Genomic DNA, 19,224 nt, shown 5'->3' with positions numbered 1-19,224 from the left:
GAATGTCTGTTTGGTTGTAATTTAGGGAGTTAAGACTAAGGGAACAGCTTACTCTGCGTTGATGCTGACATCACTCTGACATCAAGTTTTTATTGAGGTTTTTGTGTGGACATTCATTTTCAGCTCCTTTGGGTAATACCAAGGAGTGCTATTGCTGGATCATACAGTAAGAGAATGTTTAGTTTTGTAAGAAACTACCAAACTGTTTTCCAAAGTGATTGTTCCATTTTGCACTGCCACCAGCAATGAATGAGATTTGCTTTTGCTCCACATCCTTGTCAGCTTTTGGTGTTGTCAGTGTTCTGGATTTTGGCCATTCTAATAGGTGTATAGTGGTATTGTGTTGTTTTAATTTACATTTCCCTGATGACAGATGATGTGGCACATCTTTTCATGTGCTTGTTTGCCATCTTCTTTGGTGAGGTGTCTGTTAAGGTCTTTGGCCCATTTTTTAAAAGTCAGATTATTTGTTTTCTTATTGTTGAGTTTTAACAGTTCTTTGTATATTTTAGGTAACACTTTATCAGATGTGTCTTTTGCAAATATTTCTCCCAGTCTTTGGCTTGTCTTCTCATTCTCTTGATACTGTCTGTCACAGAGCAGAATTTTAATTTTAATGAAGTCCAGCTGATCAGTTCTTTCTTTCATGGATCATGCCTTTGGTCTTGTATCTGGAATGTAATCACCATACCCAAAGTCATCTAGGTTTTCTATGTTATCTTCTAGGAGGTTTATAGTTTTGTGTTTTACAGTTAGGTTTGTGATTCATTTTGAGTTAATTTTTGTGAAAAGTATAAGGTCTGTATCTAGGTTCATTTTTTTTGCATGTAAATGTCCAGTGCTTCAGCACTATTTGTTGAAAAGACTATTTTTGCTCCATTGTATTGCCTTTACTCCTTTGTCGAAGATTGTTTGACTATATCTATGTGGGTCTATTTCTGGGTTCTCTATTCTGTTTCACTGATCTATTTGTTTATTCTTTTTCCAATACTATACTGTCTTGATTACTGTGTCTTCATTGTATGTTGTAAAGTCAGATAGTATCAGTCTTTTTTGAAGAAAAACTCTGTTCTTCACCTTCAGTATTGTGTTGGCTATTCTGGGTCTTTGGCCTCTTCGTATAAACTTTGGAATCAGTTTGTTGATATCCACAAAATAATTTGCTGGGGTTTTGATTGGGTTGCTTTGAATCTATAGATCAAGTGGGAAGAACTGACATCTTGGCAACATTGAGTCTTCCTGCTCATGAACATGTATTATCTCTGCATTTATATAGTTCTTTGGTATCTTTCATCAGAGTTTTGTAGTTTTCCTTATACAGATCTTATACATATTTTGTTAGATTTATGGGTAAGTATTTCATTTTTACAGGGGCTAATGTAAATTGTAATGTGTGTTTAATTTCAAATTCCACTTGTTCATTGCTGGGATATAGGGAAGCAGTTGACTTTTGTGTGTTAACCATGTATCCCACAACCTTGCTATAATCACTTACTAGTTCTAGGCATTTTTTTGTTGATTCTTTCTAAGTTTCTACTTAGACGATCATTTCATCTGTGAACAAAGACAATTTTATTTCTTTCTTCCCAATATGTATACCTTTTATTTCCTTTTCTTGTCTTATTGCATTAGCTAGGACTCCAGTAGAATGTTAAAAAGCAGTGGTAAGAGGGGACATCCTTGCCTTGTTCTTGATCTTACTGGGGGAACTTTGAGCTTCTCACTGTTAAATATGATAATAGCAGTAGGTTTTTGTAGATTTTCTTTATCAAAAAGTGAGGAGGTTCCCCACTGTTCCTAGTTTACTGAGATTTTTTATCATGAATGGGTGTTGGATTTTGTCAAATGCTTTTTCTGTATCTATTGATATGATCATATGATTTTTCTTTTTTAGCCTGTTGATGTGATGGATTACAGTAATTGATTTTGGAATGTTGAATCAGCCTTGCATACTTGGGATAAATCCCACTTGGTCATGGTATATAAATCTTTTTATACATTGTTGGATTTGATTTGCTAGTATTTTGTTGAGGACTTTTGCATCTATATTCATGAGAGGTATTGGTCCATAGTTTTCTTTTCTTGTGTTGTCTTTTTCTGGTTTTAGTATTAGGATAATGCTGGCCTCATAGAATGATGTGGGAAGTATTCCCTCTGCTTCTATCTTCTGAAAGAGATGGTAGGGAATTGGTATAATTTCTTCTTTAAATGTTTAGTAGAATTCACCAGTGAACCCATCTAGGCCTGGTGCTTTCTGTTTTGGAAGGTTTTAATTGTTGATTTAATTTCTTTAATAGATATAGGCCTAATCAGACTAACTATTTCTTCTTCATGAGTTTTGGCAGGTTGTATCTTTCAAGGAATTGGTCCATTTCACCTAGGTTATCAAATTTGTGAGCAGAGAGTTGTTTATTATATTTCTTTATAATGTTCAAGGATCTGTAGTGATGTCCCCTATTTCATTTCTGAGCCTAAAATTTTGCCTAAAGAAAGGAAACCAAGTTTAGATGCTATTCACTTATATGTGACATAACCAGGAGACATTCTGGAGTTGATATCCCACTGCTGCCCACCTCTGGCCAGTCAGTATCCACTAAGCCACAGAACAGAGTCCAGAAACACTGCCACACTGCTGCCAAAATACTAAAAGTCTCCGTGACTCTAACTGGCAAAAGATCCTGTACACCTGACACTTCTAATTCTTACTTCCACTTTCCTAGACTAGGTGGGAGGTCCATGACGTTTAAGACGCTTCTTGGATCATAGGTTAAGTTCTGATATATTTTAAAGACTCTTTATAGGCTGTTTATTTTGTCCCATTGACTAGTCTGTCTCTTAATACTTGTGCCAGCTCTATATTTCTACATTATTTAGATTTCAGTTTTAGCTTGTGCCCAGTAAGCTCAGAAAGGACTCTCAAAAAATAAGAGGTTTTCATGATATAAACATTTTTTTGCCAGGTTCAGGCCTCTTCCAGTGTGAGACTATTTTATGTAGGACTGAGCATTTATTTGACCCTTAAAACAGCTCTTTCTTGACCTGGGTTGCCTGGGAAAAGCAGGTCTTTCCTTACTTTATTTTGCAGAAAGAACTGAAGACTTCCATCTCTGACTTTTAACAAATAACTCTTCACCAGTTTTAAGAATTATGTTCTAGGAAACTGAATGGGAGAAAACGGATTATTTTCATTATATAACCTTCTATATTATATGCAAAAGAATGCCCAAAAGAATCATTAAAATAATTTTTAACGATTATCCTTTAAAAGGATGAATATGTGTATATATTCCTTTGATTGGTGCTGAGAACCTTGGTTGAGGCAAGGAAAGAGTTATATTTTTTTTTCTCTCTTTGAATGTTAACACTAGAACTAGATTTGGTCCAAAATGGTAGTGATTTGTTCACCTTATGCGTTCCCACAGCAGGTGTGTTGCCGCCAGACTGATTACTGGCAATTTGTGAAAGACATCCGCTGGCTCAGTCCCCACTCGGCCCTTCATGTGGAGAAGGTAAGAAGTGAAGGTAACCACAAGGGTTTGTTGTTTGATGTTCTGTCTTAAGAGTCTCCTAGACTAAAAGGATGGTGAGTCAAGTTTCCTGTTAATTGAGAGCAGGAAATTATCCCTGTAGGACTGATTTGGAGGGGAGGATTATTTGCTTTAAAAAATAAACCTTGAAATTGGGGCTGGCCCCGTGGCATACTGGTTAAGTTCACATGCTCCACTTCAGCGGCCCAGGTTCACCAGTTCAGATCCTGGGCTCAGACCTACACCACTTGTCAGCCATGCTGTGGCAGTGATCCACATGTAAAGTGGTGGAAGATTGGCACAGATGTTAGCTCAGGGCTAGACTTCCTCAAGGAAAAAAGAGGGAGATTTGCAACAGATGTTAGCTCAGGCCTAATCTTCCTCAGCAAAAAATAAATGAAAATAAAAATAAACCTTGAGGGCCAGCCTGGTGGCGCAGCAGTTAAGTTCGCATGTTCTGCTTTGGCAGCCTGGGGTTCGCTAGTTCGGATCCCAGGTGCGGACCTTAGCACCTCTTGTGAAGCCATGCTGTGGCAGGCATCCCACATACAAAGTAGAGGAAGATGGGCATGGATGTTAGCTCAGGCCCAGTCTTCCTCAGCAAAAAGGAGGATTGGCGGCAGATGTTAGCTCAGGGCTAATCTTCCTCAAAAAAATTAAAAAAAAATAAACCTTGAAAACCCATTGCTCTGGGCCACTTTCTCTCCTCTGGGGAAGGAGTGCAAAAGTTTTGTTATTTTCAAAACATCTGCATAGTGGGACCAGAATGAAGCTTTTCAAAATCCTGGGCAAATGGTGACAGTTCCCTGAAGTGGTTGGGGGAAGTTGGACTCATATGCTGATAACTGTGTTTTTTGAGAAGAGGATGCACCAATTAGAAAGAAATGTGAGGTTTCTGAAGGCCAGGGTCAAATGGAGCCAAACATTTCCTAACAGTTTTGGCTACCCTTGTAGCACCCTACTCTCCTGTCCTCTCAGCTCAACATAGTACTCCTGATTTGCAGTCAGGGAAACAAGAGCTCAGGGAAGCTTGGTGACTTGGCCAGAGTTACACAGCTAGTTCCAGATCAATCACTGTCAAATTTATGTATCTGTTTATTTAACTCTTTATTATGGAAAATTTGAAAAATATACAAAATTAAAGAAAATAGTGTAATGAACCCTAAAATATCTGTCACTCGTCTTTAACACTTGTTGGTACATGGCCAGTATTATTTCATGTATACCCCACCCACTGCCAGATTCATTGTTGAGATGATGTGAGGAAAAGTCATTTGTTTTTAAATGATCAGAGAACCAAATCACAAGGTGTCAGACTGGCCTTTTTTGTGAGAAAAGGCCAGAGCCTAATGGTTTTCTTACATAGATTTTCTTTGTCTTTCTTACTTTTATTTTTCCCACCAAAACCTTCTCTAACTTCCTTTTCTAAAATGTATTGCTGTAGACATTTCCTCTTAGAAGCTATCTGAAATTGCCATCCATACATTTTTTTGCACTAACCCTGGGCTCTGAGACCTTGTTTTTAGGAACAGCCAAGTAGAAGGAAGTTCCAGTAGAGAATGCTGTGCCCAGAGCCAACAAGAGATTGTTTCTCTTTGGTGGAGAACCTTTGATGGCATTTTTCCTGGATCCTTTCCCCCAGGTTTTTGTTGCATTGTTTTCTGGCGGCCATCTGAAATAGAGAACTCTGTGAGAGAGGCCAGAACGTCAAGTTTATCTTCCCTCTGAATACCCCAGAGTTGATGTCTCTTTGGAGTTAGAACATAAAGAGACAGATGTAGCAGCTTTGTCCTCTCCTGGAGCTGCCTTTGAGGACTTAACTGCTTAGTCCCTCTCCAGTGGCCCAATCTAGCAGTGGAGCCGTTAATCCCTTCCTTCCCTCTCCTTGCTCAGTAACCTCTAGATGCTAGCTGGAGGAAAAATACCTCTGATTGCCTCCTCTTTCCTGTCTCAAATCACCAGGCCTCAATTTTGCTGTGTTTACCAGGATGTATCTTTTGACTCCTGCCTCTTTGCCTCCCAGTTCATCAACTTGCATGAGAATGGTGAGAGCGGCACTGATGGTGTGAGTGAGCGTGCCGTTGCAGAGTTGTGGCTGCAGCATAGCTTGCAGTGCCACTGTCTCTCAGCCCAGCTTCGAACTCTGCTTGGGGATAGACAGTATATCAGAAAATTCTACACAGGTACGTAAAGGTCACTTAGCCAGGATTGTTGCCCGTATTCCTCATGCTCTTCCACTTTACGCTTCTTGTACACTGACTCTTATCCCAGGGCCTCACTTGATGCCATAGACATTCTGATCAGAAACACCCATCCAGTCTTCTCTCTCACCTGCTGTGTAAGACACAATCAGACTTTATGTTGAGGTGTTCTCCTATTCCCATACTCACAAACCAGTGAGAGTAACTACCATGTACTGAGTTTCCTATGTGCCAGTCACTTTTGTACTTTTTATACATATGCTCTTCCCCACATCCCTGAGAGGTCAGTATTAATACCTCTGTTTTTCAATCAGGGAAGCAGAGTCCAAGGAGGTTTAGGTGACTTGGCCAAAAGTCACCTAGCAACAGAATTCAAATCTGGGACTTTCTGAATTTGAAGCCTCTTGTTGTAGCCCCTCTGCTATATTGCACATTGCTTAGCCTATCCTAGACTTTATTTGTCCCTGATTCCTCTTCTCTCCACAAATAGCATGATTTTCCTCAAGTCATTTTTACTTTTTCCCTCTCTTCTTCCCTGAGCTTCTCCCCGGGCCACACAAGGAAGCTAAAGATCTCCCCAGTGGGCTCCATCTCTGCAGTAGCTTTTCTCTCCACAGATACTGCTTTCCTGCTAAGCAACGCCCACGTCACGGCCATGCTCCAATGCCTGGAAGCAGTGGAACAGAACAACCCCCGTCTCTTGGCTCAGATTGATGCGTCTATGGTAAAGGGGGCAAGGGATTATCTGTGTCTGTGCTGGGTCCCTCAAATTCACCATGATGTAACCTTATGTGACAAACTACTTCTTCACTTAGGCAGTTGTGGACTGAAAGGCTTTTATTAAAAAGAAAAAAAAAAACTTGGAGAAGAAGGGGAGTTACCGTAAAGTACTTATTGAAGTGAAAAGTCTAAGCTTAGGTCTGTTTGAAGAAGGAGGTGTGTGTTTTTTAAACTCTTTTTTTAAAATCCTGAGTCTAAGTAAGCACCTCCTTAAGGGCAAGCTTGGCAAATTGCTAGGGAGAAGAGGGATGATTTTGAATCAGGAGTAGGACTTGTAGCATTAGACGTAGTATGGCCTAGTGTTACACAGGATCATTTTTGTCCTTGAAGTATAAAGAAAATTTTGTTGCTTATTGTTAACCCTCCAATTCACTCACCCCATCACTAATATCAGTACATCAGCTAGAATGGAATCACAGTCCCTCCTTCTTTTAGGCAGGGATTCCCTATCTCTCTTGGTTTTTAAGTTTTGATTCTTGGTTACCATCTATTGAATACTTTCTATGTGCCAGCCGTGGTGTATGCACAATACATGCATCATCTCATTTAATCCTCACAATTCTATAAGGTAGGCATTAATCTCATTTTATAAAGGACGCCATCGAGGGACAGGGTAAGTCACTTACCCAAAGTTTGGACCAAATAGCCTGTAAGTGATAGGGTCTGGGTTTGAACCCTAGTCTCTCTGATTTCTGACTCCACATGCATAGTCTTGAGCATTTTGTTGTACTGCATCCATGATAAAGCACTCCAGGTTTACCCCCTAGGATTCCAGGGACAGAAGCTGTGGTATATGGCAGGACTTCAAGGTTTTGAAGTTGTATGTTCTAATAGGGGGTAGCTATGCTATATCTACAGGCTCTGGCTGCAGTCCAAGTCTGCTGCCAAAGGTCAGCTTCTATCAGCGTTTCTGTAGTGCTGAATACCCCTGAATGCCCCAAGGTCTCTGTCCTTGATTCTGACACATGTTTTTTTGTAGTTTGCCAGAAAGCATGAGAGCCCGCTGCTCGTGACAAAGAGCCAGAGCCTGACAGCTCTGCCTGGTTCCACATATACCCCTCCAACCAGCTACGCTCAGCATTCCTACTTTGGGTCCTTCTCTAGCCTTCATCAATCCGTACCCAACCACAGCTCAGGTATGGGGGCAGGAAGGGTAGTCATACCGTGTATCCCCAGCCCTGGAAAGTAGAAGACTTGGTGCCTGCTCACAGGCTGAGTGTAGACAAAGCCTTGGGTTCGTGCAGTTTGTCAAACTTCATGTCATAAAAATGAACATCTTAAAAAGTTATATAGCAACTGACCTAAGATAATTCAATAGAATCATTAAAGTAACAGGAAAGAGAGATGTTTTTAGATTCTTCTGGGTTTCTAATCCACATTGCCAAGAAGGCATTTCAGTAATCATAGGTAACATTTATTGAGTGCCTACCACATTCCAGGATCTGTTATAATCAGTTTGTGTATATTATCTCATTTGATCCTCAAAACAGTCCTGTGAGGTAGGTGTTATTATTATTGCTCTTTTTATGGATCAGAAAAGCATATGAATAAGCAATGAAGCCACTGTCTCAAGAGCCCATGTGCTTTGCTTAGCTGCTTCTAAGTAATTTTTTACTTACCTCAAATGACTTTTACTGAGGTGACACCAGGTGTCCTGGGCACCCAGTACTGATAGGGAGTTTGGTCCTTAATTGTGGAGAAGCCCTTTATATGTACCAAAGACTTCCAGCTCACCTTTCCCTTCTCTTTCGTTTTATACCCTAGAAAGAAGATCTACTTCCTTTTCACTCTCTGGCCCTCCCCAGGGACCTCGAGAAAGCAGAGGGCACACCTCACCAGTAGAGGATCAAACCACCCAAGCCCCCCTGCTTCCAATCCCTGCATTAGCCAGGGATTCCCCCTCCACTCCAAATGAGATGAGCTCCAGCACTTTAACCAGCCCCATAGAAGCATCCTGGGTCAGCAGCCGGAACGATTCCCCAAGTGATGCCAGTGAGGGGCCTGAGTACTTGGCCATCGGCAACGTGGACCCCCGAGGCCGGACTGCGAGCTGTCAGAGTCACAGCAGCAATGCCGAGAGCAGCAGCTCCAACTTGTTCTCGTCCAGCAGCTCCCAGAAGCCAGATTCTGCTGCTTCGTCACTAGGGGACCAGGAGGGAGGCGGGCAGAGCCAGCTGTCCAGCATCCTTCGCAGGTCCAGCTTCTCAGAGGGGCAGACACTCACTGTCACCAGTGAAACAAAGAGGAGTCATACTCGCTCCCATTCTGATACCAACATTGCCTCCAGAGGAGCCCTAGGTAATGATAATCACTAGCCCCTAGTTACGAAGGTGGCCCCCTGAATTTAGGGTAGAAGGGAAAGTTTCTTCTTAAGGGTCTTCAAATGATAGGAAGAGAAGTTATGTTTCTGATGACATGATGGATATCTTGCTTGTAATAAAAGAGAGAAGTTTGTAATGTAATATGGATACCCAAGAAGTCTCTCTAGAGAATATTTATGTGTATTCCTTTTTACATTGCTGAATGTTAAATGCTTTCCTCAATTCTTTCAGTAGTTTCTTAGCATCAGAGGATAGTGTAACTCATCATAGTTCAAGTTTTAAATGTGTCTCTTACATAGAGGGGAAGTACTAATGAGCTTTAAAAATAATCCCGTTAAATTCCTCCCCTTCCTATGATTCCTGATAAGTTTGGTCAGGATGTAATACTAATATGAGAGAGGCAAATTGACATTAGGGTTTCTTCATTAAAACTAGGGATATAGTGAGTGTGGGGTGATATGACCTTGTAAATAAGTTGGGGCACTGACTGCTGCATCACTAATTCAGGTTGAAAGGCAGTCAGGTAAGGAGGGGCCACTGGGGCCTCCTTCACACAAATACCAGCTGCTAGCAGAGAGCACCCTAGGCATGGGGAAGGTGGGTCTCATTGCTTTTGCCATCTCTCTGCCATCATCTGCCCTGGGTTATTCGTGCCTAGCAGGCTTTGGTTGGGTTTCATTTGTAGAAGAATCTCCCTAACAGTGAGTGGAATGTGGACCTTTTTGCTCAAAGCCAGTTCTGGGTGAGAGAGCCCTAGAAATAAAATATAAAAATAAAATATAAAAAAAATTTAGAAAACAAGCAAAAAGGGGGGATTTCCATTAGTAACTGGAGCTGCTGTTGATTTCTGTTTGTAATTTCTAGAAAGTTGAGAGCTAAGGCCCTCATTTAAAACTTATGAATGACAAACTTTTGTTTCTATTTTCCCCTTAAGAATGTGGTTTGGCTTATTGGAACTCTTCAGGAAAAAAAGTCTCCAAATCAAAGCCTGTCTTCCCACGAGCTTTCTTAGATGTGAAGAGTACTTGGGTTAGATCCTCACTTCACATCTCCTGCTGCAGGCCTGGTGTCTGCTGTACTCCAGGCCACTGGTCTTTGAGCATGTGAAACTTCCCTGCCCCCATTCTGGAATCCACGTGGATTCCAGAAACACGGTAACCTGCATTGGAAAAGGGACCCAGGGAAAACCTAAGCAGAAGGGTCTGAGGGAGTGTGGGTCATGTGTAGCTTCCTGTATGAGTCAGCTGCTAGGGTTCAGTAGCTGACTACTTCAGCACTAGGGTTCCCTCTCGGGAGTTAAGTCCCCTCCTCTGCTAGATAAAAGGACACTCTTTTTCTCACTCTCTCTATTCTCGTTTCCTCTGCACTCTCCTCTGCACGTGTCTGTCTACGTACAGGAGGCCTCAGGAATATCACCATTATAGTTGAAGATCCCATTGCAGGTTTGGGAGCCAGTCCTCCTTTCTGTCCACTGCCTCATCCTCCTCCTGCTCCTCTGTGACCACATTGCTTGGTTCAGAACCTCCTTTTCCATTCTGGTGTCAAATCAAATCTGTCTAGTCTGGTCCTGCTGTGAAGCTTGGACCTGTCTGTAAAATAGCGCCAAGATTTTTTATGATATGTTTTCTGCCCACATCTTCCAGATGCTTCATTCAGTCTCGTAACAAGCTTCTGGGAGGCAGAGTCAAGACTTATCAATCCTGTTTGCCCCAGGGTGAAAGTGAGGCCCAATATTTGTCTAAGACATCGTGATGAATCAGTGGCAGAATTTTTCTTATAATACTTACTATGGATTACTTTATTCCCCTTGAATTAACACCAGAATGCGTTTTCTCCCCTTTCTGTGGTTTTGGCTGTGGGTGCATGTTTCTTGCCTGTCCTAGAGTACCGTTTCCTTTTTCTTTCACCCATCTTCCTTCCCTTAAAAGTCCCCATCCACCTGTTCCAGCCATTGCACAGGAATTTTCTAGTGATTTAAGTTTCTTTGATTTTCATGGTGGTGTTCAAACTGAATCTTGTTTTCCATTCTGGGTTCCATAATTCATGGAGATGTTAATGACTCCATGACTCCAGACTAGAATATATCTGCAAGACAGAGTGGTGAGGGAGGACTGAAAACCATGGCTTCCTGGTAATGGGTGAAGCCACTGGGGATGTTAGCCTGGAAAAGAGAACATTAAAGAGGAATAAGTGGGCGGGACCATCATTTAGAAGAGCATTGTAGTTCTTAAGGAGATGAGAAATTGTAAGAAGACAGATTTCAAGTGTTACATGAGGAAATTCTAAGAATTAGAGCTGTTCAGTTGAATGGGCAGCATCAGGAGGTAGTGAGCTCAGTAAGCAAAAGCTGGGTGGTGTTCACATGTAAAGGAAAAGGGTGCTGGTGTTGGAGTGTGTGTTGTACACTGAGTTTGACTGGGGACCTCAAAGTTCCCTTCCAAGTCTTAGTTTCTTACCAGGGTATCATGGTGACTGCTGCTTTGTCTTCAGTTCAGTATTGAGGAGCAGAGCCCACTGCCAGGACCACCAGAAATCTTTGAGGCCAAGGAGAAGAGAACACAGGTTCTCTCTTACCACACAGTAGCATTTTTGTGAGAGGAGCAGCTGACAAGTTGGCACCATCTGTCCGGGAAGTGGGTTGAATGCAGCCCAATCCTTCATTCTCTTGGAGCATCCTCCTCATTTCTCAGGCACCCACAGCTTTTCTACCTGCTCTTCCTTCTGTGGCACCGGGAACTTTGTGTTTTCCTTTGGAGAATATCAGTTTCTCATTTCCTGCAAGCCCTGCCTGCTGCTGTTTCCCCACTCCTAACTTTCACTGTTCCTTGAATACTTCTACCCAGGGATTTCATACTTTGCTAGTCTTCTCTTGAAATGTCTCCCTTCCTTCTCCAGTGAGGCTGGGTCTGCAGCCCTGTGGCTGAGCCCTTTGGTTATAAGGCCATCATCTCTGGCTTTTCTAGCATTGTCTTAATGCTTCTTTTAGGACATTGCTAGATTTTATGTTGTTATTCTGCCAATTCAGAAGTGGGTTAAATTTGTAGGTATGACAAATTTACGTTTCAGGGTCAAGAGAGGCCATATCCTGGTATTTCCTTAGTGAGTATAACCCATCTGATACTGTTTAAAAGCCTAGTGTTAAGGTATCAGAAAAGTTTTAATGTACTTATCTTTGTTTTACCTTGTGAGAACTGTTTTCTGAATTGGTTTGTCAGGAGGCTGGAAATTGGCTGATGTTCCTGGAACATTTGGTAAAAAGATAGAAGAAAAGAACTAAATTCAGGAATCCACTGATTTGATTCTTTTTCACCTTTGTGTTGCCGCATTCTGGGTCATGTTTTCTCTTTTCACCTTAGAATATACTGACTTACCATCTCCCTTCCTCCATGTGTTCCTGCATTCTTGGACTGTTCCCTGTTGGTGTGCCACCTCTCTCCTCTTTGGGAGGGTCTTGGGAATGGGAGCAGTTAAATGTTGAAACTCCAAAGTTGAGAATGTATCTGTTGCTCACCTCGTATGTGTGTTTTTACTCCCTGGTGGTCACTGACACTAGAATCCTGCAATGATAAGTCGAAGTTGAGAGGCCCCTTGCCCTACTCTGGCCAAAGCAGTGAAGTCAGCACACCCAGCTCTCTGTACATGGAGTATGGTAAGTGAGTACTAGGAAGGCTAGGACTGCATTTGTGTCTTTTCTCTGCTCTCCCCTTGTGCCTGCTGAGCTGTGAGCTCTGTGGCTCATCTCAGCTCTGTGGAGGGTACACACTGTACACTCTCACCCTCCCTTTCATCATTTTCAACCTCTGTGCTGGAAATCACACTGCCCTGCTGTTTCTCTTGCTCCCCTCTGACTTAGGGGTCCCACCATCTCATGCTATGGGCGTTATCACCATGAGTGTCTGTTGATCCAGATGGAATGGCGCTCTGCGTGGGTGAGAGGGACCTTGAAAAGAGGCCTTTGAGTGTCTGGGCTTAATTACCGGAAGATAAGCTCCACATGGAAATCATCCACAGGAGGAAACCATTTGTTTCCTTGTCTGTCTCTCAGCACAGGTTTTTTGTTTTCTTTTTTGTGGAGTAGGAGGGCAAGTAGTTCATGTTTAGATGGTAAAAGGATTGTTTCCAGGCTCTCTACATTGATTCCACCGTTCCTTAACCAGAAGGCTTAGTGCTCTGGGATTCTGAGATTCAGAGAAATTCCTTTAGAAGGTAGATAGCTTCTTTCCAGTCTGTTACCTAGGAAGGCTTGGGAGCATCTTTAGTGGTAAAATCATCAGACTTCTTGAAGAAGCTTGGCTGTTACAGATTTGCATTTCAAGTGAGAGCTTTTCACATTCACATTCCATTTTTCTACAGAGGATGGTCAGTACCTGTGCTCAGGGGAAGGTATGTTCCGAAGACCATCAGAAGGACAGTCCCTCATCAGCTACTTGTCTGAGCAAGACTTTGGCAGCTGTGCAGACCTGGAAAAGGTGAGGAGTCTAAGGGGCTACCAAAGAGTCCATGAGTTGGGAGATCTGGCCTGAGGGGCTGCAGTGCCATTCATTCTAAGGAGGTTTGGGGTACACAGCAGTAACATAAGTATAGACAACAGTAAAGATAAGTTCATAGTAAAGATAAACTCAGTAAGTTCTATCTCTGAAGAACTCTTCATGGAGGACATGCTCCTCATTGAGTCTAAAAATATTACTGATTTTGACTTAGAAGCTACCTTGGGCAGAGAAGCATTGAATTTTAGCCACATGATTGTTGTTTCCTTGACCCTGGAACCTTAAGTAAAAACTGTTTCCAGAATAAACTTCTATATTTTGTTCTAAGGCTCAGATACGTAATAAATAACGTTCCTGTAGCATTTTATAGCTTACAAAGCACTTTATCTTGAGACATCACATTTACCTTAATAATTTGTGTACAGGTGTATGGCTTTAGGAAAGACCCTGATATGAAGTTCTGGACTTCTTCCCTGTCATATTTTTATGTAGAAAGTGGAACAGGAAGGCCCAGGCATGGCCAGGTACGAGAGCAAAGAGAATGTAGAACAGGTTTTCTGGCCATCAGCTTTCTTTATAGTAGGGGTGTTTTGAATAAAAGGAGTGCATGTCTTGCAAGCTCTACTTTCCCACATTATTATCAATGAGGTTTTCAATATTTCTAGCCCCTTACTAAGCAACTTCTTTGGTGTTCTCCTTCTGCCAGGAGAATGCCCACTTCAGCATCTCAGAGTCCTTGATTGCTGCCATTGAGCTAATGAAGTGCAACATGATGAGCCAGTGCCTAGAAGAGGAAGAAGACGAGGAGGAAGACAGCGATAGAGAGATCCAGGAACTGAAGCAGAAGATCCGCCTTCGTCGCCAGCAAATCCGCACCAAGAATCTGCTCCCTGTGTACCAGGAGACTGAGCATGGAAGTGAGTGAGTCTGTGAGCGTGTCTCTTCCTGCTTCTTCAGGGCTTCAGGATAAGACATGGCACCACGTGGGCTTTCTTTTTTGTCTTAATTTGAGATGTTATTACCCAGCCAAGGGTTCCTCTGCTGCCAGAAAGATTTTCTCTGTTGTTCTGATTTTTTTTTCCTACTAGACCAGAATCCTAGAGTTCATCCATTTCCTGCTTCAGAAATATCTTCCAAAAAGTAGGTTTCTGATATGAGAAGACCAGTCGTTCCAGATTCACTTCCCAGATAGTAGTACATTCTATTTACATAAAACTTTCTAAATTTCATGAATAAAATGGAGATAAACCAGCAAGAAGGGCTAGTTTCCACTTCCCCAGCATCACCCCAGCCAAAGTTCTATTTACTTCTCTGTTGAAGTCATACCTGGTCCCTTTTATTGTAACCCTAGAGGGAGAAGGAGACCTCTTTCTGTCCTGTTTATTACTTTTTTTGTTTTTAAACCTCACAGGCTTTCGGGTCACTTCCAGCAGCTCCCAGTTCAGTTCACGTGATTCAGCACAGTTCTCTGACTCAGGCTCTGCTGATGAGGTTGATGAATTTGAAATCCAAGGTAAGAACTGACACTTCTTCAAGGGAGCTTTCATTACCTGTTTCTTTCAATTTAGAATCATAGGCTGAGAAGCTTTCCCTATGTAGGGGATCTTCAGTATGGTCCATTATGGAATGTTGTCAGCGATTGTAAGGGACAGCCTTTCTTGCTAAAAAGAGAACCCCTTTAAAATTTAAGCATAAAAGAACACTGAAAGGAAGTGTTCCAGGTGGAGTGGGCTGCCTGTTGAAGTCACCCCGATGCTGCTTCCTCAGTTGCACCTTTCTCATGGATTCTCCCTCTGATTCCTCCTGCTCACAGCTGAGGGCTGGCCCATACCTGTGTGAAATTATAATCCTATTCTCCTGTGTTTCATAACACAACAGAAATTGTTTCAAAGTGTTTAAAAGAAGCTTTGTTATAATCGTAAGAGAAAAGGACAAAAAGTTATTGGGAAAAAAAGCAAAAAATGAAAAAAATCAAGTTTACAAAGTAGAGCTTTATTTTCTGTCCTACCATTGCACACTTGCTTAGCAGAATCACAGACTGTTGTTGTTATTGTTGTAAGCATCTGCCTGCATAGAGAAGGGGATGGGTTCTAATCTGGGAAGGCAGCTGTGTTAAATCAGGTTAACTGTTTAGTGGGTTAAAACATTCCTGCAAATCATAGATTTCTTCAAGTCTTCATCAGTGCTACAAGCAGACAAACAAAAAAACAGTTCAGGGACATAAACTTATCCCCAGTAGGTGAAACCGAAAGTAATTTTCTTGTAGAGGTGAATTGTATCTGTAATTCTGTGTTGTAAAATGATGATGAATGGATCTTTTATTGCCTGAGGCTCCAGTTTCCTTTTACACCAGTCTAGAGCCCATTCACCTGCACAGACCTCCAGGTTATGGTAGCTGCGTTTCTTCCCCATTCAGAAATACAGTTTTTTACACATATTTTTCCAGGTCTCCAGGAAGTCTTCCTTCTGTGTTCTCTTTAATGTACCTGATTTCTATTCATGACAATAATAGATAATCACTTAAAGCTCCAATTTTTTTTGTTTGTATGTGGTTTTCCAACAGCAATTCTCCAATTCTCTTACATCGACTGTGTCCTATAATTCAATTCTGACACTGATTCCTGGAGTTAGCACAGACTCCACAGGTTAAGGGCTCAATCCCATGAGACTACCCCACTTCAGATGCCAGCCACAAATGGGGTCACCAGGCTACCTTTACTTCTCTCCAGACAACTACAAATTCAGGGGTCCCATGACCCGCCACTCAGGTTCGATAATTTGCTAGAATGACTTACAGAACTCAGGAAAGTGCTATAGTTATAATTTCAGTTTACTATAAGGGATACAAATGAACATCTTCATGAAGAGGTACATAGGGCAAGGTCCCAAAGTGTCCCAAGCACAGGAACCTCTGTCCCTGTGGAGTCAGGGTGCACCACTCTCCCAGTACATCGATATATTCACCAACCAGGAAGCTCCCCCAAACCTCATCATTATGAGTTTTTTTTTTAATCAAGGTTTCATTATGTAGGCATGAGTGATTAAATCATTGACCATTGGCGATTGAATTCAATCTCTAGTTTCTTCCCCCTCCTGGGAGATTGGGGGTGGGGATAAAAGTTCTAATCCTTTAATCAAGTGGTTGGGTTTTTTTTCTGGCAACCAGCCCCATAGTAAAGCTATCTAAGTGCCCCCTAAGAGTCACCTTATTAGCATAAACTCAGATATAATGGAAAGAGACTCATTATAAATAATAAAAGACATGCCTATCACTCAGGAAATTCTAAGGGTTTTAGGAGCTCTGTGCCAGGAATTGAGGCAAAGACCAAATATATACATATTTTTGTTATACCAGTCTGTGATTGACCTGATCTCCAAATTAGAGGAAAATAAAAGAGTTCTGCCCTTTCTCTAGGATCAGCAGTCAGAATTTCATGAGGGTAATACTAAGGTAAATACAAAACGCTGCTTCACTGGGTGTGGAGCAGTCCACTTGACCACTTTCCCCTGGCAAAGCAAGGAGCCAGGGGAAGCTGTTGAGTCTGGAAGGAGTCAGATTTGAAATAGCCTGTCTGGAGGTGGCACCAAGTATGCTCCTATTGGAACCTTTTGCTGCAATTGTGGGCCCAGAGGAGATGTTTAATCAGCTAACTCTCTAGTCAGTTCAGAACAGAAATCCTTAAAGGGAAAGAACTTAGGGCTGGGTTTCTCAAACTCTAGGCCAGATAATTCTTTGCTGTGATAGACTGTCCTGTGCATTATAGAATGTTTAGCGTCATCCCTGACCTCTACCCACTAAATGCTGGTAGCATTCCACCCTCTCCCACAAATCGTGACAATCAAAAATGTCTCCAGACATTGTCAAGTATCTGTAGGGGGAAAAATCCCCCATGTTGAGAACCGCTACTTTAGGAGGTCTGGTTTGGGGAAGGCTGGCAAGGCCAATTTCGGGGAGCAGCAGTGACTGTCTCCCAAGTTATTGTGAGTACCTACCTGTGGACGTAAGTTCCTGAAAGCAGTTTTACCTTTGGAGCAACGGTCAAGTTCTGATTCAGGAACATGTGGTATAGAGCTGTCATTCTCATTGATTTACTTCCTGTCTGAATACTAAAGGGCCCCTTTTATAATCATTATTACACAGATGGTAGCGAAGGATCTAACCTGACTCGCATGTCAAAGAACGGACTCTCAGTGTCGGTGGCCTCAATGTTTTCAGGTAGCCTGCATTGGAAGCGTGGGTGTGCTCATACATGCATGTGTGTGAATGTTGGCACCAGCTTTTGTACATACTTTATCACGTGACTCCTGTCAAGGTTCTAAGGGCTACAAGATCTGGAGAACTAGCTGGGAAAAAGCAGACCTAAGACAGCCAGAAACAATTCAGATATTCATTTTCTTCTTCCTCGTATGACCCCGACAATCCTCCTCACAGAGATTGTCCTTGTTGACGCTTCCCTATAGTGATACATATATATTAAGTGGTCATTGTGGCTGATGAGGTAGTAGACAGTTTAGAAAGGAATGGTTAGGTGAAGAAACTTTAGTTCAAACTTTTAGGTAAGCTACTGCTACACATTCAGATAGCAAAAGTCAGATAGAATAGTATGAAGCTTAGTGTCTTAGTGAAAGTTTAAAGTCAGATAGAATAGTATGAAGTTTAGTGTCTTAGTGAAAGTTTAAAGTCAGATAGAATAGTATGAAGCTTAGTGTCTTAGTGAAAGTTTAAAGTCAGATAGAATAGTATGAAGTTTAGTGTCTTAGTGAAAGTTTGCAGAGCCGACTTTCAGAAAGCTCTCTCTTCTAGGTACTTTGTATACAATTAGGATTTACTGCTGCAAATGTTTGCCCTTAGTAATTGCTCTGTGATCCAAACAAGTAGACTTTCTGTAGGTTGGGTTAACTTGAAAGAAAGTAGCAGTTTTCTACTCAACTTGGCTTTAAGAAAAACAACAACAAAACTCAGGACTTTTTATTAAACAGTTAATGTTAACTGTTAATATTGTCAGCCACTAGAATTTGAAATTATTATGTAAGATTAGATCAAGATTTAGAGAAATAAAAGTAATTAGGTGCCTTTTATCTTTACTCCTGAACAGCTTTAATTTATCCTAACATAGTCTTCCCTTCCTTGGGAAGTAATTATCCTAAGTCAGTTTTTAACTGGTTTCTAATGTGTTTGTAACCACAGTCCTTCGCTGGTGCACTTATTGGTTGTCAGCCACTTCTCCATCAGAGCATATTCACTCTGCTTTAACCATAAGGCATACCTTTATTTGGTCTTCCTAGCATTATTTCTTCCTCCATTTTGGAGCTTTAAAGCTTTTTTATACACTAAGAGTATGAAACATTTTTCAACTAAAAAACTACTTTTTCTTGTGACGCACAATCCCAACACGTTATTGGGAGCTGGAGAAACAGCAGTCAGAACAAGCCCCTCAAAAGTAGTGACTTGTTTTACCTTCTTTCTATACACAGATTCCCAATTATGAAAGTGTAATTTACAATTCATTTTTCTGTACTCTAATTTCTTTATTGCTTTCTGTTCTTTTTCATCTATTTCTGGTATTTAATCAAGTTTATTACTGGTACCAAATTCTTTCTGAAAACTATCCTTATACTTCTTATTAGCAGTCTTCCCCATCATGTCCAGAGGTTTACAGGCTCATTTCTTTTTGATCACCTTAAGTGATTTATGCTATTGAAGAGTCTATCAAAGAAGGGTCATCAGAATCTGTAACACTTTGGAAAAATTAAAGCACTTAAGGATCGTATTATGGACATCATCTGTGATAAGTACTCTGCATATTGTAATACTCTGCTTAATATAATCACTTTTCTTTGATCCTGATTCATCAAATAGACCATATGGAGCAGAAGTGTTTATGAAGGAAATAGATTTGAAAGTTCC

At 41.5% G+C, this 19,224-nt stretch overlaps 1 protein-coding gene across 50 annotated transcripts in view; it reads left to right on the top strand.

Moving 5' to 3' along the window:
* Positions 1–19,224, top strand: part of RUBCN (rubicon autophagy regulator) — a 68,124-nt gene that overhangs the window by 35,195 nt on the left and 13,705 nt on the right. For 4 of the 50 annotated variants that reach the window (XM_023623581.2, XM_070243595.1, XM_070243578.1 and 1 more), the window contains 10 exons: positions 3,423–3,509; positions 5,551–5,710; positions 6,346–6,452; positions 7,488–7,644; positions 8,273–8,806; positions 10,227–10,271; positions 12,383–12,478; positions 13,183–13,298; positions 14,023–14,233; positions 14,728–14,829. In XM_023623581.2, the coding sequence (XP_023479349.1) occupies positions 3,423–3,509; positions 5,551–5,710; positions 6,346–6,452; positions 7,488–7,644; positions 8,273–8,806; positions 10,227–10,271; positions 12,383–12,478; positions 13,183–13,298; positions 14,023–14,233; positions 14,728–14,829 (1,615 nt within the window). Of the gene's footprint in view, positions 1–3,422; positions 3,510–5,489; positions 5,711–6,345; positions 6,453–7,487; positions 7,645–8,272; positions 8,807–10,226; positions 10,272–12,382; positions 12,479–13,182; positions 13,299–14,022; positions 14,234–14,727; positions 14,830–17,457; positions 17,533–19,224 lie in introns of all 50 variants that reach the window. The other 46 variants (XM_023623577.2, XM_014732833.3, XM_070243573.1 and 43 more) reach the window with 31 other exon arrangements.

The sequence above is a fragment of the Equus caballus genome, chromosome 19 (genome assembly GCF_041296265.1).
Source record: "Equus caballus isolate H_3958 breed thoroughbred chromosome 19, TB-T2T, whole genome shotgun sequence".
Taxonomy (NCBI): Eukaryota; Metazoa; Chordata; class Mammalia; order Perissodactyla; family Equidae; genus Equus; species Equus caballus.
The sequence above is the reverse complement of the archived record's forward strand: the minus strand, read 5'-3'. Positions and strand labels throughout refer to the sequence as shown.